We start from the raw sequence: 25,294 nt of genomic DNA, 5'->3' as shown, positions 1-25,294 counted from the left end.
TTATTTGCCCTTTTCCAGTCCTCCATTTCCCCAGTGCACAGTGACTTCCTAAAAATGCGTCAAGGGTTTATATCTGTACTCGCTTACCTCCTTAAGAACTCCATGATAAATCTTATCTGGTGATTTGTTTCATTTCAGCCTATTTGATCTACGCAGCTGTTCTGCCTCTACAATTTCCAAATCACTCAGGGTACGTCCCTAGTAGCCCCTGTTAACGCTGGGGTTACTACAAGCACAACGGAAGGTTTTCCTGGATGCGTCTCTGTTGTGTTTTTCCAAATGTTGTATTGGAACGCAAGCAAGTGGAACACAGCATAAAGAACGTGTGCGTGTAGAGTGCTGAAGTGATGGCGACGGACTGATTACGTGTCCTGGTTCCACTGCCCTCTTGGATCACACATCGCTTTCCGTGCACATATATATATATATATATATACACTTGCGTATAAGTCACGTCTTGAAACCCGAAAAAAATCGATCTGATCATAAATCAGACCCTGACTTATGCGCCCGTTTAGAAATGCGACCCTTATTATTTATTTATATTTTTATTTGTACATGTTGCCTCCTCCAATCTCTCATCAGTTTCTCAGACACATCGAATTTTGTTGCTGCAGCGCAGTTATCAGTTTCTTTTGCCACTTCAATGACTTTTAATTTCAAATCGGCTTCATATTTTCTTATCGAACACTCCATTGTAGATCTGGGATGCTGTTACGATAAAGGTGTATGAGGGTGTGAGATACAAAAAACACAAATCAGTGTAAACGTCGCTTCGGAACAGTCCGGGTATTACCGTGTGGTCACGTAGGCACACTTGGGCTGTGGGCTCTCTCAGGTGGACGTCAGCATATCATAATCTCTTGGACCAATAGCGTGAGTTTTCCGCATTCGACTTACATGACCAACATTATAATACCAGAAATTATACAATAAAATCGAGCCTCGACTTCTCCTCGAGTACATATGGTACTTAATAAGAGTATTCAACCCCTGATTTCTGGGTAACTTGACAGCCCCGTTCTGAACGCCCTGCCCCAGAATCTCTCTTGGCAATACAAATAAAGACCTGAAATTGTACGTATTCGGCACTCATCTTTTTTTTTCCTAAGCTTACAAATGTCAGTTCAGTGTGTTGTTGGCTCTTTTCTGCTTCTGTCAGTCTGGTTTTTGAAAACCAAGAGGCGTGAATGACTAAGAGCTCAGCATTCTGGTCTTGGCAGGGCCAAAGCGAGGACTTTTTGAAAAGTGGCTGCCATTTTGTGTTTTGTGTCCGAGCACCGGAAGGGAGTGAGCCCCCCAGACCACCATACCCAGCAGCGTTGGTCAGTCTTTTTAAAAAAACAACATTTATTTATATTGCACATTTTCAAGTAAATAATGTAAAACGGCCAATATGAAGCATTGCTCAGTGTATCGCCTGCTGTGCTGTGAATTTGACCGGCCTGCCTTGTACTAATCTGCAAACGTTTGGGTGGGGGGGCATGTCGGGGGCAAGGGCAGATGCGTGTGGACTGGCGAGGGACCAGGTGCACTTATTGTTGGAAGCCAATTGTTTCCTTCTGCTATGTGACTCGTATCTCTTCACCCACACCCCCCCGACACATTGTGTCTGTGCTCAGGCCTTCTGTTCCTTTTCTCCATCACAGGTGACTTTTTGGAGAGCCCCATCTGGCAGGCTCTTGCCCGATTACATCCATATGCTGGAGAGGGATGGACAGAGTTAAGGGTGGGAGCTGCAAGACGAGGCCGAGCGAAGCGGCAGAGCGGTGCGCCAGCAGCTTAACTCGTTTTCCGTGGGGATTACTTCACCGTATGTTGTTTGGTTGTGATCGATGTCAAGCGGTGGAGCCAAAAAAAATGAATTTGCCATCCTAACGTCCTCCATTGAAGACCCCAAGACGAGCCAAACTAAAAGACCAGAGAGGAAATTGTGTTTTTAAAAACAAAAAATGGTTTTATCTGTTTGGTTCTAGCTTGGGGTGGTGGGGGGCTACACATAGGAAGACCGCTCAATTCAATTTTCCCAATCCACTAGCCGTCCATGTTTCCCACTGAATACTCGGGTAAGATTATTATTATCACACGTTTAGCTAATTGTGTTATCCACAAGATCAGCGTGAGGCGTTTATCACTGACCACATCCTGTTGGCATCCCTTTTGTTTCCTGCCATGTGGAATACAAAGCAGGATGGTGAGATTCACAGGTCCAAACAGGGACTCTCTAGCGGCTCCACCATGCCAGCTAAAGCCAATGGCCCACCTAAAAATGCAGAACCGGGGCACAGCCCTGTGGTGTGTTACAGTCAGTAAGGCCTTGACCCCGGTGCTCTGCCATTGCCTCTTAACATGGCTGCCTCGTATTCAGTTACACCAACTCATTTTTCATGGCTTCAGTGGCGGCCCCTGCCTTATTGACTTGGCTCTCAGTTTTCACCCGCGTGCCCCCATATAAAACGTTTGCAGAGCTAAATCCCACATCCAGAAATGTATTTAATGATCCATGGAAAACCCCACAACCATCATCATTCATGGATACTCACCCTGGAAGATGTTTCTGTCCCGCACAGGTGGATCGCTCTCGCTTTGGCTATCCTGTGAATGGGGGGGAGAGCGGGTATTAGGTCGCCAACTGGCATCAGACTTTCCAGTGCCTCATTTTCCAGGTTGTCGCAAGTTGAAAGCAGGTGGCAAGACTGGAGAAAACCCTCATGGTTGGCAGCAGAGCTCGCCACATGGCCGCTAGAAAGTAGAAATGCCAAATGGACAGGAGGGCCGCACGATTAGCCAGACAGCTGTCAGCGGGCACGCAGGACCACTTGAAGTGTTGTGCTGATGCTGGCTGCCTTGTGTAGAACAAAAAAAAAAATCAGAAGGCTTCCTGTTCGGTTTGCAAAGAGTTCGGCTTAAATCGAGATTTCTACTTTAAGGTACTAAAATATTGACACTCGACGTGCAATTTTTTAAAGGCACCTCTGCCCGGCTTTGTTTTAGTTTAGGAGCAGAACGGCAAAAATCAGGAGAGCGTCGCCCTTCAGGGTGCTCACAGTGAAGTGTTGGCCAGACAAGACATGCAGGTTTGGTGGATTGGTGCCCCTGAATTGGCTCCTGATAGACAATCTGTGTGTGTGTGTGTGTGTGTACCCTGTGATAGCCTGGCACCCTAACCAGGGATTGTTCCTGTTTTGTGCTCTGTGCTTGCTGGGATACACTTCTCGGACCACCACGTGGGAAGATGGAGTTGTACAGTTTTATTATGGAACTCGCTGAAGGAAAATAAAGTTTAGCCTCTATTGTCAAAATATAATCGTGGAATATGTTGATGGGAAAAGAGGAGCCTTTAAGGTTTTTTGACAGATTCATTTTTGTTTTATGGTCTAGGAAAAAGTTTTTACATGCTGAATTTTTGACGACCAAAAAAAAAAGTCAATTTATGTTCATATTATTATTAGGTTGTTTTAATTCTGTTATCACTACAACATTGTTACAAGAAAAATAATCCATCCATCCATTTTCCAACCCATTGAATCTGAACACAGGGTCACGGGGGGGTCTGCTGGAGCCAATCCCAGCCAACACGGGGCACAAGGCAGGGAACCAATCCCGGGCAGGGTGCCAACCCACCGCAGAAGAAAAATAATGCAAGATGAAAATATAGTTAACAAAAACAAAGGACAAACAAACAACACTACGGACTTTTCATGATTTAAACTGTCGGTTGCTTTTATGGAGCACAACAGAAACGTTGATGATGACAGACGTACAAGAGTGCGAGATTGTGACAGTCTGCTTTATATATGAGAGAACTGATGTGTCTGTCTGTCTGTGTGTGTGTGTGTGTGTGTGTGTGTGTGTGTGTGTCTGTCTGCCTGTCCCTCTGTGTGTGTGTCACTCTGTCTCTGTGTGCATCTCTCTGCCTATCTGTGTGTGTATGTGTGTCACTCTGTCTGTCTGTCTCTCTGTGTGTGTGTGTCTGTCTGCCTCTCTCTCTCTGTGTGTGTCACTCTGTCTGTCTGTCTCTCTGTGTGTGTGTGTGTGTGTGTGTGTGTGTGTGTGTCTGTCTGCCTGTCCCTCTGTATGTGTGTCACTCTGTCTCTGTGTGCATCTCTCTGCCTGTGTGTGTGTGTGTGTGTGTGTGTGTGTCTGTCTGCCTCTCTCTCTCTGTGTGTCACTCTGTCTGTCTCTCTGTGTGTGTGTGTGTGTGTGTGTGTGTGTGTGTGTGTCTGTCTGTCTGTGTGTGTCTGTCTGTTTGCCTCTCTCTCTCTGTGTATGTGTGTCACTCTGTCTGTCTGTGTCTCTCTGTGTGTGTGTGTGTGTGTGTGTCACTCTGTCTCTGTGTGCATCTCTCTGCCTATCTGTGTGTGTATGTGTGTCACTCTGTCTGTCTGTCTCTCTCTGTGTCACTCTGTCTGCCTCTCTCTCTCTCTGTGTGTATGAGTGTCACTCTGTCTGTCTGTGTGTGTGTGTGTCTGTCTGTCTGCCTCTCTCTCTGTGTGTCACTCTGTCTGTCTGTCTCTCTGTGTGTGTGTGTGTGTGTGTCTGTCTGCCTCTCTCTCTCTCTCTCTCTCTCTCTCTGTGTGTATGTGTGTCACTCTGTCTGTCTGTCTCTCTGTGTGTGTGTGTGTGTGTGTCTGTCTGCCTCTCTCTCTCTCTCTCTCTCTCTCTCTCTCTCTCTCTGTGTGTATGAGTGTCACTCTGTCTGTCTGTGTGTGTGTGTGTGTGTGTCTGTCTGTCTGCCTCTCTCTCTGTGTGTCACTCTGTCTGTCTGTCTCTCTGTGTGTGTGTGTGTGTGTGTCTGTGTGCATCTCTCTGCCTATCTGTGTGTATGTGTGTCACTCTGTCTGTGTGTGTGTGTCTGTGTGTGTGTGTCTGTCTGCCTCTCTCTCTCTGTGTGTGTCACTCTGTCTGTCTGTCTCTCTCTGTGTGTGTGTGTGTGTGTGTGTCTGTCTGCCTGTCCCTCTGTATGTGTGTCACTCTGTCTCTGTGTGCATCTCTCTGCCTGTGTGTGTGTGTGTGTGTGTGTGTCTGTCTGCCTCTCTCTCTCTGTGTGTCACTCTGTCTGTCTCTCTGTGTGTGTGTGTGTGTGTGTCTGTCTCTGTCTGTCTGTCTGTCTGTGTGTGTCTGTCTGTTTGCCTCTCTCTCTCTGTGTATGTGTGTCACTCTGTCTGTCTGTGTCTCTCTGTGTGTGTGTGTGTGTGTGTGTCTGTCTGTCTGTCTGTCTTACAGTGCTATTCATCTATCCATCTGTCTATCCTTCCATTGTCCTTCACCTAGCTATCTGTCTGTCTGTCTGCTGTATGGTGCCATTCATCTTTCCGTTATATGGTGTCCCCTAGCTGTCTCTCTGTATATCTATTATTATATAGTGTCTTTCACATCTATCAATTTAACAATTCCACATGGCTAAACACAACCCATGATGAGACAGACGTACTCCTCTCGTACAAAAGCTGTAATCCAACAAGACAAAGAAACTGCTCCAGATTAGTTGAGAAGAAGCCCCCCGTCATGCAGTCTCCCCCAATGCGTCTGTTTTAAGTCGGACCAACGGTGGGGCATTTCATGAAAATCGGTTCAGCTGTTTTTGTTTGATTAGCAAGCAAAACCGTTTTCAATTTAATTTTTATAGATGGCAATATCTTTTGTTCAGAGGGTTAGGGAAAGGGGTGTTTTCAGCTCTTTAATGTGATAAACACCAATCCATATTTTAAAAAGTTTTTTGTTTTTGGTCTTATAGTTCATTTTGTTTGTTTACATTTAAAAAATGCCCCCGTGTCCGATTTATTTTCAAGTTATTGGCCCAATACAAAGGTCGGCGATGCCTCTTAAATACACTGCCTTTCTCTGTGGATATGTGTTGCATTCCAACAGGGGGTGTTTTCGAGCCACTGCTTGTAATGGTGTCTGTCCTATCTGAGATGTCACAAAGAGCTTCCTCTCCCAAATACCTGAATGGCTTACTTCTTATAAATTATACAACTGATTCTCCAAATAAGTACAGAAATCTGTGAAATGACACTGCAACTCCAACAAGGCAGAGAGTTGAATGTGCCTCACCACCCTGGTAAAGTGGCCCGTGCTGGCAGAGGACGAGTCTTGGGTGCCACTTCTGAGCAGTTGGGAGGTGGCGTTGCGTTCAGCCCGTCTGATGCGATCCCACAGAGGAACACAGAGTGATGCTGGGCATGAGAGACAAGTGCCAGAGCCACACTGTGCATCGGTGGGCGCAGCGCCCATACTGAGCCACCACTGAAAGTGCCTACAATGAGATTGTGAATGTCGGAGCCGCACTGTGGAGTAATGTCAGAAAGTGGCCTGGTCTGATGACTTCCATTTGAGTGTGCGTCGTCTACCTGAGAAGGGGGGGCAGCAGCATGCACTGTGGGAAGAAGGCAAACCAGCGAATGGCAATATGACAACATTCTGCTGGGCAGCCTTGGGTCCTTACATTCATGTGGATGTCACTTTGACGTGTACCACCCACCTAAGCCCCTTCATGGCATCGGGATTCCCTGATGGCTGTGGCCTCCTTCGGTAGGATGACGCACACTGCAAAAATCGTTCAGGAATGGCGTGAGGAACGTAATCAAAAGTTGGAGGCGTTCCCCCAGATCTCAATCAATCGAGCGTCTGTGGGATGTGCTGGAAAAATTAAAAAACCAAGTCTGATCGATGGAGGGTCTTAAAGGATCTGCTGCTAACCCCTTGATGCACAGGGCGCCTCCAGAGGTCTTGTGGACTCCATGCCAGGACAGGTCAGCGCTGTTCTGATGTCACGACACAGGATTTTAATGTTGTGGGTACGTCCGTCTGAAATCTGCAGAAGTGCGTTCTACGGGGATCAGTTTTTAATTACACTGCGATTCGGGGTGTTGGCCGTGCCGCTCATTCCTAGCAGAATCCATTTTATTTTGAGATTGTCCTTTCTATTTAAAGGTAGGTAAAGTGTGACCCATAGTGACGTGAGTAACGTGAAGTGATGCGTGTCGCCGACGGTGCAGTGCAGTCCTTAATAATCAATGGAAAGCAAAAAAATAAACTGAAAACGGGACGTCCTGTAGAAATTGTGAAGAAGGTGCTGCGTGATGTGCAGCGGCCCGCTTAACGTTCATTTTGTTTTTAACCCACTTCCTTGCCCCATTGCTGCATTTTCAGAATGCTGACTTTCACCTTCAGTCTGCTTTGACGTTTGTGTGGCCTCGTAATAAGCGAGCCTTCTGTTGCCATCCCTTAACCACCCAACACTTGGTTGTCTCTTTTTATTTTTTTTAGACAGTGGAGAAAAGAAGAGTCCTGCGATGCCCGGATCCCCTGGCGAAGTCAAAGTCCACACTCGATCCACACCCGGCGCTATGCCTCCTCTTCCACCATCCAATCCCAGCAGACCTCGGCCAGCATCTTTCTCCTCTGCAGCCTGTGAGTTGACGGGTTTGACGTTTTCTCTTTTGAGCCACGCGGCTCTGACTGAAATTTTAATGATAATATGAAGGTAACTTGGTTAGCCGCTTTAGCCCTGGCACATCATTGGCAACTCTCGTATACAGTGGAACCTCAGTTGGTGAGCGTAATTCATTCCGGAAACGTGCTCGCAATTCCAAAGCACTCGTATATCAAAGCAAATTTCTCCATAAGAAGTAATGGAAACCCAAAACTATTCATATAAAAAAGATTACAACAAAATATAAAGTAAAAATACATAAAACAAATTAAGCTGCCCTTTACCTTTGAAAAGAGTCCTGGCTGGTGTGAGGGAGTTTCTAAACTCTTTGTGGGATTCCACCCAACATGCAGAAGAGCGTCCTGCAGCAACCACAGGCTCCCAGCACTGTAGCAGTTGGCCATAAAAGCGAATCTGAAAAGATCACGGACTTGCTGTAAGCGCCTGCCATCGATGGGTGATAGAAGGAACATTAGAAGTGCGCAGGGCACAGGATTACCTGGTCACGACCCTACCTGACTGCTGCGTCTCTGTATAGGAGGGCGGCAGATCCACTACAATAAATAACCGCGCTGTTCCTGTTTCACGCTGGTGTTGCTAAAGGACTCGGACTCGGCCTTGTGTTTTGGGGTGCAGGACAGGGACTCGCACGTCACAGCGCACACACACACATGGTCACCATGCTATAGTGAGGCACACCGACTGAGACCAAGAATGGGAAACGATTACCCACAATCCCGCATCGGTTCAGTTGTGATCATGTGACAGTCGGCCTTGAAAGCGTATACGTACTACTCGTATTGCGAGACCTCGCTCGTTTATCAAGTCAAAATCTATTAAAAAATTCTAGCTCATCTTACAGATCAAGTTACTCGCAATCCAAGGTTCCACTCGTACTTTCAACTTCCCAGTGTTTACTACACCAGCGTCACTGTGTTGCAGGTGGTGCCATCAGATTGTCAGCTTTGCTAATGAAATCCAAGATAAAAGGACAAAGGACGGAGTGAAGGCCACTGGGCGCCTTGTGTTAGAAATACGTGTGAATAAAATGAGCAAACTCTCCAAGGGGCGGCGTATTGTGATGTTATAACCAGGGCTGTGAAGTCGGTAGATAAAACCTCTTGACTCTTTAGTCCCTGGTACTTTGACTTTGACTCCTTAGTTTCCGGTATTTCTGACTCCGACTCCTCTGTATTTAATATTCTAATGTGTTTTCCATGTTGAATTAAAGAAGGCAACACACACGTCGTCACTTAACTACAGAACTACTGGCTAGAAAGCGGCCTCTGTGCCATATTGGCCAGTTTAAACAAAAGACACACGTCAGGCCATAGCACACACCTACACCTACATCATTACACTTGTTAAACACATTAGATCTGAAATAAAATGAAAACCTAATCCAGATTACGACATGTGAACGTCAGGTTGTATAATCGCTCGGCGGAACTTCACACTTGTAGTAACACAACTGTACACTCGGCTTTATTCTGACATCGGAGAGGTTCCGTATTTTTTGCTTCATAAGACGCACTTTTTTTTTCCCCCCAAAAGTGGGTGGAAGTGTCTGTGCGTCTTACAGAGCGAATATTGCGTCACAGACTGTGATGTGTATTACATGACCCGACTCTGATGATGATGAGGGTTCTACATCGGAGAAAGAATGCACGTCACACCTTTGCCGTCGCTGTACTCTGTATATGTACGTGGGAAGCTCTGCAGTCTACTTGTGACTTTACGCTGTAAGTAAGTAAATCGAGGTAAAGAACATTCGATCTGGCTCTTATATACAAAGTACAGCGATGGCAGCTTCCACCTGCAGCTGTGGACTCTTCAGTGAGTGAGCGAGCGACTCTCCACGCTGGTGTTTAGATCTGGACGGTGCGTGTGCCCAAAAAAGAAGTCTAACCGCGTTCTCGTAACATTGCTTACAAACTAAAGTGTCAGCAGGCACTTTTCGTGGCATTACATGTGTATTTTTTGAGCATGCCTGTGTCGATCAAACACGGAGCTCTGCAGTCTACTTGTGACTTTATGGTGATGGAAATAAGTAAATAAATCGAGGTAAAGAACCTTCAATCTGGCTTTTATGTAAGTAACATATAAATGTTAATGTTGTGTGCACATGCACCGTAAACACCAGCGTGGAGAGTCGCTCACTCGCTCGCGTACTGAAGAGTCTGTAGCTGCAGGGGGAAGTTGCCATTAGCAATGCCTTAGCCCAGGGGTGCCCAGTGCCGGTCCTGGAGGGCCGCAGTGGCTGCTGGTTTTCATTCTCACCCTTTTCTTAATGAGTGTCCTGTTTTTGCTGCTAATTCTCTTCTTTTGAATTCATTTTAATTGACTTGCTCTTGAAGACGCAGACCCCTTAGTTGCTCCTTTTTCTTTAATTAGCAGCCAAACAATAATGAGATACAAAATGAGCCAAAACAACTGGTGTCCATCACACAAGATCTGAAAATTAAAGAAGGGTGAAGGTCTCAGGAATGTCGATCTGCTCTTAGAAAAGAGAAAGTCCACAATTTCGGAAATGTCTGCTATCACACAATGAGAGCAGCAACAAGCCATGGAATTAAGTAACGACGAGACTCGGCGCGTAATTGAGCAACTGGTTGGAGTTTGAGGCCCTGACTGAGTTGGTCTTCTGTCTGCTCCCTCACTTCACGTCTCATTTCTGTTTGGGTGCCGTTTAAGGAAAGAAATGAAGCAACTGAGAGGAACAATGAGGAAATTCAAGGAAACCTTTCTTAAACCAAGTCAATTATCATTTCATTGTATGATGTACTACTGTATATGGATGAAATGACAATAGGTACAGTAATGCCTCACTTATCGCGGGAGATAGGTTCCAAGGCCGACCGCGATAACTGAATTTCCGCGAAGTAGGGACACCATATTTATTTAATTATTTTACGTGTATTTGGACGTTTTTAAACCCTCCCTGTATTGTTTACAACCCACCATTTACTCTATTAATAACAGGGACAACTGCTAAGCAATATGAAATCGGTAGATAAGTTTACACTTACTGTATAGCGAAGTACACGTAGCAGCTTGTAGGCGGTCATGACGTCGTCGACCTTGTTGCAAAGATTCCTAAAGCAGATTCCATCCACACTACTGCCTTATCACGTCCACTTGCAACTCGTTTTGCACCCTGGTTAAAGGACACTGCGGCCATAGATCTTCGATTCTTTTTATTTAAAAAGGAGGAAAAGCATATGTGTCCTGCAGCGGTGTAGCTGTTCCCTTCCTTCAACATATCCAAAACTTTTACCTTTTCTGCAATCATTTGCATCTTCTGTTGGTGCTTGGACACGGCCCCTGAAGCATTAGCACGTTAATGATGAAGAGTGAGATGAGACTTCCTGGTTAATGCAGCACTCCGTCGCTGAGCCAATCAGCAGCACACAGGAACTTAACTGCGTGCTCTTGATTGGGTAGCTTCTCAGCCATCCGCCAATAGCATCTCTTGTATGAAATCAACTGGGCAAACCAACTGAGGAAGCAAGTAAAAAGACCCATTGTACGCAGAAACCTGCAAAGCAGCGAAAAATCCGCATTATATATTTAGATATGCTTACATATAAAATCCGCAAAGTCGTGAATCCACGAAAAGTGAACCGCGAAGTAGCGAGGGATTACTGTACTCTTGAAAACAATTAAAATGAATTCAAAAGAAGTTTATTAGCCGCAAAAACAGATCACAAATTAAGAAAAGGGTTAGAATGACTGCGGCCCTCCAGGACTGGAGCTGAGGACCCCTGTCGTATCTGAAGATCGCGACGACAGTGATATCAGTGATTGGGAGCAACTGAGCTTCGTAAACACCGACACGGGCGACGAGGAGTTCTTGGGGTTTCCAGAAAACGAGAAGAGTGCTTGAACCTTAAAGTCTCTCCTTATTTGTTAACGACCGCTGTTGACTTTACATTATTCTGCAATATTTTATTAAATAAATCTATTAATACACCATTTGGTTCAGAATATTTTTTTTTTCTTGTTTTCCTCCTCTAAACCAAGGTGTGTGTTATGGAGCAAAAAATACGGCACTTTAATTAGGACATTTGAACTTGCTGTATTTTTTTTTTTCATTACAATTTAAATTTATTAGGAGTCCGTACATTTTTCACGACTCCGACTCCTCGACTCCGACTCCACAGCCCCGGTTATAGCAAGACTTTGGCCTGAAAGCCGTGATTTGTGCTTTTAACATTTTCTCAACGTTGGGTAGTAGGCCGTGAGTAGTCTTCCTCAGTGCTGTTTTCTTTATCCTGCCATTTTGCAGATTCTAATGCCTGTTCGCGTGCCCGAGTTTTGCTCAAATGCATCTCTGAATCTTCTTGTTGTTAACAGTGGCCAACGGGATTAGTCATTCGCCTCCCACCCTGAACGGCGTTCCTTCTCCACCTCAAAGATTTAGCAATGGACCTTCTTCCTCGTCGTCCTCCTCACTAGCCAATCAGCAGCTCCCTGCCACTTGTGGTGCCCGTCAGCTGAGCAAACTCAAACGCTTTCTGACCACCCTGCAGCAGTTTGGCAGCGATATCTCACCGGAAATTGGCGAGAATGTCCGCAGCCTGGTTTTAGCCCTTGTGGTGAGTACACGGATATGTTGGCAAAGTGACATTTGCTTTAAATTGAATCTTTTTCTATGACGTCTGTGTTTGCAAAACTCTCAAGAATATTGTTACAAATGTAAGATTTAATGTTAGACGGTAGAGGCTTCACCCAACACCCTTCAAGTTTATCGTCCTCTGGGGGATTTGAAGGGTGGCGGTCTGCTCCACCGATGGCCTGAGAAGTTACACAAACACATCGGGTCACTGGCTTTTGTCACCTGTCACTCTGTGATTAACATTGTAGAAATAAGGAGACCCACAAAGCACCTGGTAATTTAGCTACAGAATACAGAAAGGCGCTATAAATGTACGCCTCGCTGTGTTAGCTCATTGTCTGGAGAACATTTGTTTGTCAACATTTTTAGAAAGTGCCACAAAGAGAGTCGATCAATATTGGGTTTATAAGACGAGATGTATAATGTAACGACTTTCTTCTAGTTTGCAGTAGGCCACAGCCTGGCATTTCAAGGCCCCTGTTCTTGGCCTTCTTCCTGCCACTCGCCCTGTCAACCCTACAGCCCAGCGTCTCCTCGTCACACTACAAGCTGACACTCACTTCTGTCACCCGGCACATATGATCACGCAAGCTGGTGACCCTCAGAATCTTGTCTTCTGATTGGCTGGCGACATTGGCTCTGCCAATCAATTACCTTTGCATTGCGCAGGACACCACTGGACTCACTGACACTCTGATTTTTATTTATTTGCAATTTCTCTCGATGAAAGGCCGACACTTCTAAGGGTACCGATGCTGTCTCGTTTAATTTAATTGCCGTTATCACTGGACTGTTGTCCAAGTAGGACTTTGGAGGGTGGAGTCACACAGGGTGTTCCAACTCTGCTTTAAGACAATGGAGGGTTTTTAAGTAATCAACACAAGTTGGGACACCTGTGCAAATTGTTTGCTTTAATTTACTTGAATTGCTGCCGAGGATCTGTAGGTTGTAACCCGTTAGTTGTTCCCTGAAGAAGGCCCATTTGTAATATTCTGATATCTCCTCTGGCGCCCTGCCCGGGGATTTTTTCCTGCCTTGCGCCCTCTGCTGGCTGAGATTGGCTCGAGCAGACCCCCGTGACCCTGTGTTAGGATATAGCGGGTTGGGAAATGACCGACTTGACTGACTTCTTGCTTTGAATTATTTCTTTGCCAACTCTTTTCCTGGACAATCGCCATACAGCCTGCTTGGACAAACTTTTCCCCAGAGCCCCATGATGCTTTGCGAGGACTGACTGATATTTCAGATTTGCTCACCTAAACTTTTCATTTAAACCTCTGGCACCTTTTCACCATTTTAGGCCATTTATTGCATTTCAACTGATTTAAATTTAAAGTAAAATGGAGAACTTTTGACCGGTAGTGTGTATGTACAGTATACAGAGTGTGTGTGTGTGTTTTGTTTTCACTATCCCCAAATTCCGGTCTTTTCTTTTCAGAATTCTTCCATTACAATAGAGGAGTTTCATTCCAGACTTCAGGAAGCCACCAACTTTCCTTTGCGGCCGTTTGTCATACCGTTCTTAAAGGTACGTCCTGCGGCTCAGTGCCTTTAACAGTCTTCTAGAGGGCACTGCCCAGTGTGGTCTGTATCGCTGATTGTGCCGAGTGTGTGTGTGTGTGTGTGTGTGTGTGTGTAGGCCTGACCTGTTTCAACCCTGAGCATCACTGAACCTCTCTGTGTTTTCACCCCGTGCAGGCTAACCTTCCCCTCCTGCAGAGGGAGCTCCTACACTGTGCCCGCGCTGCAAAGCAGACCCCCGCGCAGTATTTGACCCAGCATGAGCATCTCCTCCTCAGCACCACCATGAGCTCCCCTCACGACTCCTCTGAGCTGCTGCTTCTGACAGGCGACAATGGGAAGAGAAGCAGCCCTGACAGGTGAGTGGACTGCCCACCCACCCCTTCATTCGTACCCGAGTTAGAACATTAGAACGATTTTGACAGGAACGGGCCTTTCAGACCCACACGACTCGCCAGTCCTGCCCACTTAGTTTCTGCAGGATAACGTTCGGTTGAGTCCTGATGCGTCGTAAAGTCCTACTGTCTGCCACACCACTTGGCTTTTATCCATCATGTTTTTATAGCTGCATGGCACAAATGGCATTTGTGATTCTGGATGTTGGTACAGTATGCCAATCCCTTCTGGCTGACGGACAAAGAGGTGCCAAGCTGCTACAGAGCTCCCCAGAGTAGCCTGCGTTTGTAAAAGGGGGGGTCGGCCCAACCAGTTGACTAGTGCAGCAAAGCTCTGGTGAATTTTGGGCGTTGGTGTGGCATGGGGGTGGGTTTTGTGGGTCTCTCCCCATGCAGAGTTGGTCCTCTTGCTACTAGGGAAAATGATGCCAAGCTACAGTGGGCTCTGGTACTTTTCATCGATGTTGAAACTGGTGCCAAGCTGTAGTGGATTCATTGACAGTAATGTTTATCCAAACAAAAAATCCAGAAGGCTGCACCTGTGCCATTGGGCGCTAAGCTGAAAAAGTCGAGCAGTGTCTGTGTACCCACAGTTGAACTGTGTAGCTCGCTCTTGTGTGTTCTTAGTGTAAGTCACATGCAGGCGTGGCTTGAAATTCACATATAAAAGTGGCATCTCCTGCTGTTGTGTGCCCGCATGTAGAGAGCAGCAGGGTGGTCTGTCCTTAAACACTGCATGTAATCAAAAGGGACGGCCAGTTGAAGGCCTTGCTGTGCTAATTCAGGTTGGTCAGCCTGGGCACAGACATCCTCTTGGATGAAATACAGAAAACGGAACCTGCATTTGGTGGCAGAATCCCACCCTGCTTTTAAAAGGACGACTTGTGGACAGTAAGCTGATCACATGACCCCTCTTTTCATATCCGTTCCCTTGATGTTTTGAACGCGCGTGTTTTGCCAGACTTGATCCATTCATGCTGCCTGTGTCTTTTATTAATTTTTTTTCTGTCTTAGAACTAAAGAGAACGGACTTGTGGAACGTGTGCCGGGACCGATGGAGCCCCCCGCGAAAAGAATCTGCACCATCAGTCCTGCCCCTCGCCACAGCCCGGCTCTCCCATCACCCCTGATGTTAAGTGGGCAGGTGCACCCGACGCCACCTCCTCTGCAGCACTATGCCCTGGAGGACATCGCAGCTCCACATCTGTACCGCGAACCACAGCGCCTGCTGGAGCTCCGAGACCTTCGGGATCGCTCACGGCACCATGGTATGTGGGGCGACAAGAACGTATCGGCCTCGCTGGTAATCGACAGAGGTGTAAATAGTTGCCAACAGATCTCGATCTGCTGCCTTGTTACTTAATGCTTATGCCACAACACTAGAGTGCCGCCATTTTGAGATGTGGCGGAGACGGGCGATAGAAATTCGGTTCATCAGTTAAGAGCCATTTGCTAGTTACATAAGAATCATAAATGTGTTACTAAATATTAGAGCATAATCTATGGGAGGCTCCTATTACTCGGAGATCAGTAATTTAATAAATGAGTATAATAACAACATGATTAACGACATACAGTACACAATTCAGTTACGTTACAAAGCGTGTGGATGCCACACAGAGAAATCGCAGATTGTACCCCAATACAACGAGAAACAAACATAAACTCTGACCTCACAGCCCCCCATCACTAGAATTGAATTGGCATATTGTCAGTTGGTGATCAGCCCTGCCATGTGTAGAGGGCACACGGTTTTAAACCGGGCCTTGTGTGCCAAGTAACATGCAAGACAAAGCACTTGAGTGAAAGGGCTGCGCCGTACGTTTAAAGCGTACAGAAGAAGAAGTCGTCTAGAAACAACTAAAGTTTGACAAGAAAAGCCAAGTTGCCTTTTATTCTACGTGTGTAACAACTTTTTTTTTCTTTCTTTCTTTGTGTGGATTGTTTGCTTGGAATTTTCACTAAATATTTTAAAACAAACTTTTGGACCGAGAGATTTCTTTCGGCACACGTTTTACCCGTGCACTCCTGTGGCTACGCAGATTACTGATTAGGTACCTCTGGCATACACCACAACATCGACCCAAGATGCACTTTGAGGAGATAAGAGGATTTACAGTAAAAACGGTTAATCATTAAAGCGGTACATCCTAATATTGATTAGTTACGTTAATTACGAGGGGCGTTCAAATATAACCAGGAATTTCTGAGCCATGCTTTCTTTATTGAATACGACGAAATGACTTGCACACTGTTCTTCTGTGTGGTCTCCTGCCACTGCAATCCGCTTGTTCCAGCGCTCAATCCCCAAAGAGTAGAAGTCTCCTGACGCCATGTTGGCCTATTCTTGCTCAGCGTCGGTAACCTCCTCATTACTTCCCTCCTACAAATTCCTTAAGTGGACCGAAGAGATGCCCGCCAGTCTCTCTCCGAATGATTTGCACCAACCATACACTTCAGACTGAGAGACGGAGACACTCATCTCCAAACTGATTTGTAAGTCTCAGATAAATCTGAGATGGTGCGACTCCTTCATTTGTCACAAATTGAATAATAACGCGCTGCGCACCACAACTGTGTACCTTCTGCTGATTACAACGGACAGGAAGGGAGGGAAGAGCAGCCAGCACTACTAACGACAAGTCCATATATGCGTGTGTTTGTCCAATGAGTCAGGCCTACCTTGCACTACTTATAAGTAACAGAGCCTGACAATTCCTGTTTATAATTGAACAGCAGGTCGTACATTTTGACATCTGGTAGAGACGGAGGATGTAACTACAGTGGAGGGTCATGTTCTGTGTCCCCCCCCCCACACACACCTAGGGGCTCTCACCGCAGCACTCTCAATGTTGTTTTTTTTCTGACATTGCCGAGTACCCCACAGTACGCAGAACGCCTTCAGCAGATGGTAATGGTGGCTGGCACAGCAAGTGCAGCAGACGAGACTCGAGTTTCTCACCTTTCAGTCTTTGCTGCCATCTAGTGGATACAATTAAACAATGCAGGCAAGGCAACTTTTGTCGACTTGGATTTGCACCTCCGTTTTCTAGCGTCCTCTGGCAGCTTTTTCGCCATTAAATTGGCCGCTTTAGCCGAGTCTTGTAGGGAGTGCCAGCTGGAAACCATTCGAGTGTGGTGGGTTCTTGCCATCCTCGGAGAGCGGGCTGACCAGGCTGTGGTAGCACGTCAATAGAAGGAGCCGATCATAAAGGAATAAAAACTACACACACACACACAATTTGTTACTTGCCTCGTGTGGTTTGCAGTGACAGTTGAGAAACTTTTACTCTCCTGTTTTCATGGAAAATGCAGATAAGTATTTCATACAGTTGGTGTCAATGGGGCCAACGCCAAAGAACAGAAGTGGAGTATCTATCTATCTATCTATCTATCAATCATGTATTATCTATCTATTATATAATGCGTTTCACATCTATCTATCTATCTATCTATCTATCTATCTATCTATCTATCTATCTATCTATCTATCTAAAACATTTACGACTCGTGACACATTATCTACACCTCACTTATCCAGCCGTATGCCCAAAAATGCTTTTTGCCCAAAAAGTAAAATATGAAATAAATACTTCTGGAAAATCGGAGTAACCCATGGAAACAAATGGAATTGAGCTTTTGAATGTGTTTGGATGTTCACAGTTTTAAAGTCTAATTAAACCTAAAACATGTGCCCCCCCCCCCAGCACCACGTATGTACCCCTGCAAGTGGCGCGAAGTAAAACGACTTATTTTACCGATGATCGTTCTCCTTGTTTTAAGGCTCAAACGGAAGCTACCGCGACGAGCCAGTGGACCACAAGCTGACGGACCGAGAGTGGGCAGACGAGTGGAGACACTTAGACCAGGTAAGGGTACGGTGGGTGGGCTGCTGAAGGGTACAAGACAACTGGATGCTTACGTGTGCCTTTTTTTTTTCGTCCATATGACATAGAAAACTTTTATAAAAAGACAACTTTTGCGTTGTAGAATTTTTTTTGTGTCTGATGATACAGAATGTGCCATCCTTAGAAGTGAGATGTGATTGAACACCTTTACCCAGAAACCCTTGCAGTCCAGACCTTTTCACATACTGTCCATCGAAGCAGTGTGAAATAAATAACATTATTTAGGAGTTCAAAACCCACGAACTTTAACACTGGAATCCCTCAAGCCTACGAACAAAGTCATAATCCCGGAATAGAAGTTTGTGCGATACGTTGGCGAGCTCTGTGGGTCCTGCTGTTTCGCTGAAGGACAGGTGTGGGGCAAGCAGACTGACTGGCAGGATGACTTCCGACCTGTTGCTGGAACCAAATGGTGCCATCTTTCGCCTTTATGCCTGGTGCTCTTATGCGTGAGTGGGTTCTGTTCTTTCTCCGATGTAGGACCCTCATCTGAGTTCACCTCTGCTACAGGGTAAGGAGCTGATACCACATACTGCACCCACTTCATGACAAACCAACTCAGGATCCCAGATTAGGACCCGAGTGCAGCCATGCGACCAACGGGTGACACCTCAGCACCACACCAGTTGAGATGGAGGTTTCTTTATGGTGGCTGGAGTGCCAATTCTGCCACCGACCCCCAGGTTTTTTTCTCCAGATTAATGCCATACCCAGGACGGGTATGTGGGTTGTTTTTCACAGTAGTGGTCCCCCACAACCACGTTGGTGGGTTCTTTTCTTCCTCTGATTCTGCGCCGTTCTCCACGTTCACCGTGGATTTGTCCTCCTTCCACAGGTGTTGAATTGCATTGTGGACATGGTGGAGAAAACCCGGCGCTCCATCGACGTGCTGTGGCCTGGTCAGGAGGCATACCTCTAAGGGCCTCGATCGAGGGCCCAACGGAGTAGTCACTTTTAGCGTTTACAGGATTTGAACCAGCAACCTTCCGATTAGCAGTGCAGACCCCTACCTCCGAGCCACCACTCCGCGTCTGTGTTTGAAAACTGACAGATCAGGGGGAGTGCGAGACCAGCCAAGCGGACGTGTCTGTATCGTCCTCTACCCCAGTTTCTTATTCTTTGGTTGTATTCTTGATTTGTTTTGTTATACGTGTGTGTACCTTTTGTGTCTATTTGATATTTGGACTTCTGTCTTCACACATTATACACTTGACGTCTACATTTTGTCATCAGTACAATAACATGCCAAGCGTTTCTGCTTTAGTTACGTGTTCAGCATTTCTTGCCTTGCATCTCCATTCACCCAGACTATTGTAGGCACGAAACACACAATGAGGTGTACGGATTCCGAATGCTGAGATATCCTTCACCCTGTACAAATCCAAACCCCTCCCTGCCAGATAAAGAGACTTCAGCTGCCTCCGTCGGGGGGGTTGAGTGGGCCGCCTGCCACCAGTGCCCAACAAAGACGCTGATGAGGAGGTGCCAGGGAATTTTAAGGTGGCCCGGGATTACAACTTTTCTCGTAGGCTTCAGGGATTCTGGTGTTCATGAAGTAACGACAAGTCCACTGCAGACGTACACATCAACGGAAGACGGCAGAAAGAAACTCGTTTATAAATGTGAACTGAAAAATGATTTGATCGTTTTAACTGTCGCATTAGCGAGTGCTGTTTTCCTAACAGCCGTCTTGGAGCTCATGCAGCATCTGACTAACCAATTAGAAAGAAGAAAATGAAATGCTTTGGCAGATCAAGTGACGCTCTTCACCAGTGGTCCTCAGTCCCAGTCCTGGTGAGCCGCAGTGGCTGCAGGTTTTTGCCCCATCCCAGTTGCTTAATAAGAAGCCCACTTCCTCTTTAAGATTTTGAGCCCTTATTGCGTATTTTAGTCTTAAACAGCTGAATTCTTGTATTTTATCAGCAATAAGGTGACAAGAGAGAGCAGCATTACTCCATGTAGCTGGGTACCACTGACACCCCTGTGCGTATTTCTCATGCACTATTGGGTTTAATGAAATACTTGGAAGGAAAGTGAAGGACTGAGAATTACTCCTCCATTTCAGCCTTCAGATCATGTGGATGACACCCTCAGAAAGGGGGAGAAAATCCAGGATATGAGAATGAGCTGACATGGCAGTTATAGAAAATAACAAAAGCCATGAAATTAAATTATTGGCAAGAATTGCTTTCTAATTAAGCCACCGGGTTAGAACAAAAACCGGCAGCCACTGCGGCCCTCCAGGACCGGGACTGCGGACCCCTGGTCTTCACAGTGGGAAGTGGGGTGGGAGTGGCTAACTCTGACCCGCCCACATCTAACCATGCAAATGAGGATAACATTACATGGGTGGGCACAGAATCCTAACCACGCCCCTTTCTGTTTACACCCAAGTCTCCACCCCATTCCTCAATGAGGGTTACTTGAGTCGGGCAGGGTGAAGTGGGCTGAGGGTGCTGCCATTTGGGGGGATTTCTTCTCTTGATTTTTCAAATGCATTCATTCTGGCCAAAACAAACCTGCCAGAAGCGCCGTGGTCCGCCAGTCTCATGGACGTCTGCTGTATGTTCAGCATGGTGTCCTACTTGCACCCGCCATGCTTACCTGGTGATGTGCCACTTATTGGGTCCAATCAGGACACCCCTCTGCCTTCTCGACTATCTCCATTAACTATCTAAACTTCTCGGACGATCCATAAAGTGGTGCCATCTGCCTGATCCTCCCCATAAGTTTCCTTTCTTGAGCCTGCTGTACTTTCTCCTCCCTGTCTGTCTTGCTTGATGCATACGAGACACGGACGTCCTGGTTTGTTTTTCACTGTAGTGGTCCTCCCGTTGGTGGTTTCTTTTCTTCCTCTGGTTCTGCACCATTCACAGTGCATTTGTCCTCCTTCCACAGGTGTTGAATTGCATCGTGGACATGGTGGAGAAAACCCGGCGCTCCATCGACGTGCTGCGGCGCTGTCAGGAGGCGGACCGCGAGGAGATAAATTACTGGAGGAGACGGTCCGCTGAGCACGAAGAGGGACGCAAGAGTGGCCCCCCGCACTCCAAGCAGCTGAGCCCCCTCATAGCCGACATTCTTTGCAGTGGTGAGTGTCTTGTCGAGGTGCGATTCTCTTCACACCAGCTGACCCACCCTGGCGAGCTGCCCGGGACCCAGAGGTTTGAGTAAAAGGCCCTTTTCAGAGACGGGACCTGCCAAACGCATACAGACCTGTGAAAAAGTAAGTGCACCCCATGGAAGATATTAACCCTTTGTAACATATTTGAACAGGCAAACCGTCGCCGTTCATACAGTCGGTGGCAACGGATAAAAGGTGAGAGACCTGAAACTGACCTGGTGGCTTCATTCTCATAATCCTGCAGATTGGTCACGTGGGGAAAAGTCAGTCGACCCCTCCACGGGTCACCACTGCCAGTCCATCAGATTAGAGTCGGCTGGCTGTTCCAGCGGAGGTCACGATGACTGGCACCTCCTGAGGCAATGCAGGTGCCACCCGTCTCATTTTAACCACAGATAGCGAGGGTCTGGTGTTCTCTGTGCTATCGCCACGTGTGTGGCGTCCTCATGCCAAGGCCAAAAGAGGCCCTCAGCAAGGAGGTGGTGTATGCCTAGGAATCTGGCAACAGATTTCAAATAATCTGGTGATCTTTTTTTCAATCAGCCATTCCAGTGACTACACACCCGAGGGCTGTCGGCACGAGAACATTCCAGAAAGCAGGGTACATCCTTACCTTGGTCAGGGCATCACAGGAGCACACGTAACAGTGCTAGGGAAGTGGTGGCATGTGACAAGGGAGACGACGCCAAAAAGTCACACAAGTGGCATCCCACGTGGAAGACAAACTTGAGCCCCGACAGTCTGGCAGGCGGCGTCTCTTTGTCAGCCCGTCGACGTGCTGCGTTGCCCCTTTTGGTTTTGTACCGCCAGAGGAGTTCACTTTCCTCCAACCTTATCACAGGGTGACTCTGTCCCCCCAATCTGCACTGCATATTTCGTAAAAAGGAGCCCAACGTAACATAAGTAACCAACGGTAGCGTTGGGGTGTCAGGAATGACTTGTTTCCGGTGCTTGCCCAGAATGCACTTGGCAGCCAGTGGGGGACTGAGAGGCCGTCCTTCCGCCATCACAGCCGCCTTTCATGTCCCTGCCAGCATTGTGATGAATTCCAGTCTCCCCAGTTGGGCTATTTTCGATTGCCATTATGGTGTTTTGCTTTTTAGAATTCAAGCTTTAAAAGTCTCTCTTGGATTAACGTCCTACCAGCGACGGAGCAACCGCAGGCGTTAAAAGTGCAAGGGCCCGACGTCGTCGAGTCACTTGTGGTGTTTTACGGGATTCGAGCGGTGCAAACCCGCCAACCTCAGAGCCACCACTCCGCCTGGTGCCTAAACCCGTTCTTTAATTCCGTGGCCTGTTGCTGCTCGCTTTCTCTTTCTGCCACAGCAGACATTTTCCAAAACTGCCAATTTTGTTTATTCAAAACAAAAAAAATAAAACTGGCCGCTGCCCCCCCACTCACGACGATTGTGTAAATGAAGGCTGCGACTGCTAGGCGTCACGTGGCCCGTCCTCGTCAGTCGTTGTAATGCGCGTCGTCGGTGGCGAATTCTTCTGCGATTTTGAAATTTCTGAATATTTATAAGTGTTACGTGTGCCCTTTAGCTCTCGTCTAAGCGGAAACCTTTTTTTGTTTTGCAGATTCACAGCGGGATCTCACAGTCGTGTCGGGCCCCGGATACGTTTCTGATGAAATCTGGAAGAAGGCAGGTATGAAGGCCATTGGGCTCTTGTGAATGTTTGTGTTCAGCTGCCCGCTTCAGCCATTGCCACGGCCGTCAGTAAGAGGGCACCGCGCTCCTCTGCTTGGTCAAAGGGCTGAGGCGTGGGCCCACCACTATTTTATTTCCACTGCACATTTTCCCAGTTCACTTTATGTCACCAACTGTTTTCCCAGTTTCATAGAAAAGTGAGGGAGTATCTCGAGTCCAAAACTTCTAATAATCGATGGCAGTTTCTGGCGAGAGAATCTTGTAGGCAGTGGGGACCACCTCTGACGAGAGAGGAGACCCCTGAGCGAGCCGCTTGACGTTCACGATTGTAAGGATTGTAAGACCCTGTGAGGCACCTGAATGGGTCTTCATCTTTCTGCCATACCCCCCCACATTGCTACCTAAGCCTCTTTTGCTTTGGCAGTGAATTCCCAGTATGTGACCAGTGCATTTCACCCTCATTCACTAACCAGTTAACTGTCTGGTCCTCTTAGTCAGTTTTCCCAAACTTGGATTCAAAACGCTGGGGGTACGGTGACTTAACCTGCATGGGGTGGGCAATAAAATGAGGGTTTTCTTGATAGGCCCGTCCCGCATGTTCAGTTGTCTTCACACAAAAAAACGTTGCAGAATTTCTGTAATCGAAACAAGCGGGTAACACAAGTTCTCTCTAAAGTCCCAGTCCACGACTGCCGAGGATGCCTCCTTCTACGACTGCAGCTCTGAGGGCCTGTCACATTCGAGGACTGCGTCAAAGGCTGTCGCGTTCCCCAAGTAGCCCAAGCTCGCCCCTTCTTCTGAACAGCTAATAACATGCTGCCTGGCGGAGCAGGTGCCTGTGCGAAGGGTGTTATGGGTATGGCGATTGTGGCCGTAATCTCGGTCCTCGTTGTGTCGAGGCACATAAACCTGGTCAGACAGATGAGCGTCACCCGTTTGTCAAGTCCTACACTCCCATGTTCCTCGTTATATGCATTGACCTTCTAGGTGAGCACTTATTGGTTGCCAGCGAGCCCCATTTATACCAGTCTGCCTGAAGACTAAACCTGTTTGGATCTGTCGGGGTGAGTCCCTGGGGTTGTCGGACTACACGACTGGCACGCCACAAGTCAGCAGTTGAAAAGCTTTGATAAATAAGGTGACGGGGCCTTTAGGTGGGCTTACAACTAAAATAGAAGGCAGCCTTGAAGAGATGACGGATCAAACGTAAGAGCATAAGCCGGGACCAGCGATGGCCTCGTTTTTAGGTGGCAGTTGACAGATTCCGTCTTACCCTTTTATTCAGCCAAGTGTTGTTGCCCACCTTTACCCTTCTCCTGATGAGCCGTCTTGTACTTTTCTGCAGAAGAGGCGGTGAATGAGGTCAAGCGGCAGGCGATGGACGAGGTGCAGAAGGCCGTGGCCGAGGCCGAGCAGAAGGCCTTTGAAATGATCTCGGTGGAGAGAGCGAAAATGGAGAAAACTCTTGCCGATGCCAAGCGCCAAGCCACAGAGGACGCCATCCAAGTCATCAACGAGCAAGAAGATTCCACTGAGGTAATCTTGGGGTTTCTCCTTAACGTGAATGAGGGAGCGGGCACCGGTGGCTGCTGGGCAGAAGAAACCAGCAATGACACACATGCACGCTGCCATGACTGGAAGGAGTCAACCCGGGCACACAGCACACACAATCGTCATTCCAGTGGCACGAGAATACCTGTAGAATTTGCATTCTAGGATTTCTGCAAATTAGTTTTAGTTTTATTAGTGCCAAGATGTCACGTTGCACGACTTCTCGCTGCAGGGTGTCTCACATTAGCCAACCGCCACTGCTGGACCATCTCAGTTTACACAAGTGAAGATCACTGGGCAGCATGCTGACCTTCCAGCACAATTGGGCTACTGTTTGTGACGGCCAATAGCGGACTGTGGGATGGGACAGCAACTATGGCGGGTTGTGCCACACTCTCTGCCCTTATTGTTGCTCTTTTCCATTTGTTTGTGGTATGAAAACCATGAGATGTCAGACTTTTGAGCTCCTGTTCAGCACTTGCTACATTCTATGCATTTTACATCCGGATGAGTGTTCATCGGTGGTCCGCTCTCACGGAGCAGACAACTAAAGACAAACTCGAGACGGGTTTGATTTTCCATCCATCCATCCATTTTCCAACCCGCTGAATCCAAACACAGGGTCACGGGGGGTCTGCTGGAGCCAATCCCAGACAACACAGGGCACAAGGCAGGAACCAATCACGGGCAGGGTGCCAACCCACCACAGGACACACACAAGCACACACTAGGGCCAATTTAGAATCGCCAATCTACATAACCTGCATGTCTTTGGACTGTGGGAGGAAACCCACCAGACACGGGGAGAACATGCAAACTCCACACAGGGAGGACCTGGGAAGTGAACCACAGGTCCCCAGGTCTCCTAACTGCGAGGCAGCAGCGCTACCCACTGTGCTGCCCAGGTTTGATTTTGTTGGAGTGAATTGCAGAGCACATTGCATTAGGCGACCACCTCAGAGTCAAAATGAAGGCAACAACTGGAAAAAATCGCTAGAAAAGTCGTGTAACGCGAGACGCAGCCGTAAGTAGGCTGACACAAAAATGTTTAGAGGGCAGGAACAACCCCGCCAGTAATGGAAGGCGC

General features: G+C 47.2%; 1 protein-coding gene across 3 annotated transcripts in view; it reads left to right on the top strand.

Moving 5' to 3' along the window:
* cbfa2t2 (CBFA2/RUNX1 partner transcriptional co-repressor 2) overlaps positions 1-25,294 on the top strand; it is a 78,880-nt gene that overhangs the window by 52,064 nt on the left and 1,522 nt on the right. For 2 of the 3 annotated variants that reach the window (XM_051933295.1, XM_028812398.2), the window contains exons 2-10: positions 7,273-7,416; positions 11,795-12,036; positions 13,495-13,584; positions 13,755-13,936; positions 14,987-15,240; positions 17,756-17,841; positions 20,779-20,971; positions 22,586-22,654; positions 24,002-24,192. In XM_051933295.1, coding sequence (XP_051789255.1) covers positions 7,299-7,416; positions 11,795-12,036; positions 13,495-13,584; positions 13,755-13,936; positions 14,987-15,240; positions 17,756-17,841; positions 20,779-20,971; positions 22,586-22,654; positions 24,002-24,192 — 1,425 coding nt within the window. In that variant the 5' untranslated portion in view covers positions 7,273-7,298. The remainder of the gene's footprint in view (positions 1-7,272; positions 7,417-11,794; positions 12,037-13,494; positions 13,585-13,754; positions 13,937-14,986; positions 15,241-17,755; positions 17,842-20,778; positions 20,972-22,585; positions 22,655-24,001; positions 24,193-25,294) is intronic. The other variant, XM_051933296.1, reaches the window with a different exon arrangement.

The sequence above is a fragment of the Erpetoichthys calabaricus genome, chromosome 10, assembly GCF_900747795.2.
Source record: "Erpetoichthys calabaricus chromosome 10, fErpCal1.3, whole genome shotgun sequence".
Classification (NCBI taxonomy): Eukaryota; Metazoa; Chordata; class Cladistia; order Polypteriformes; family Polypteridae; genus Erpetoichthys; species Erpetoichthys calabaricus.
The sequence above is the reverse complement of the archived record's forward strand: the minus strand, read 5'-3'. Positions and strand labels throughout refer to the sequence as shown.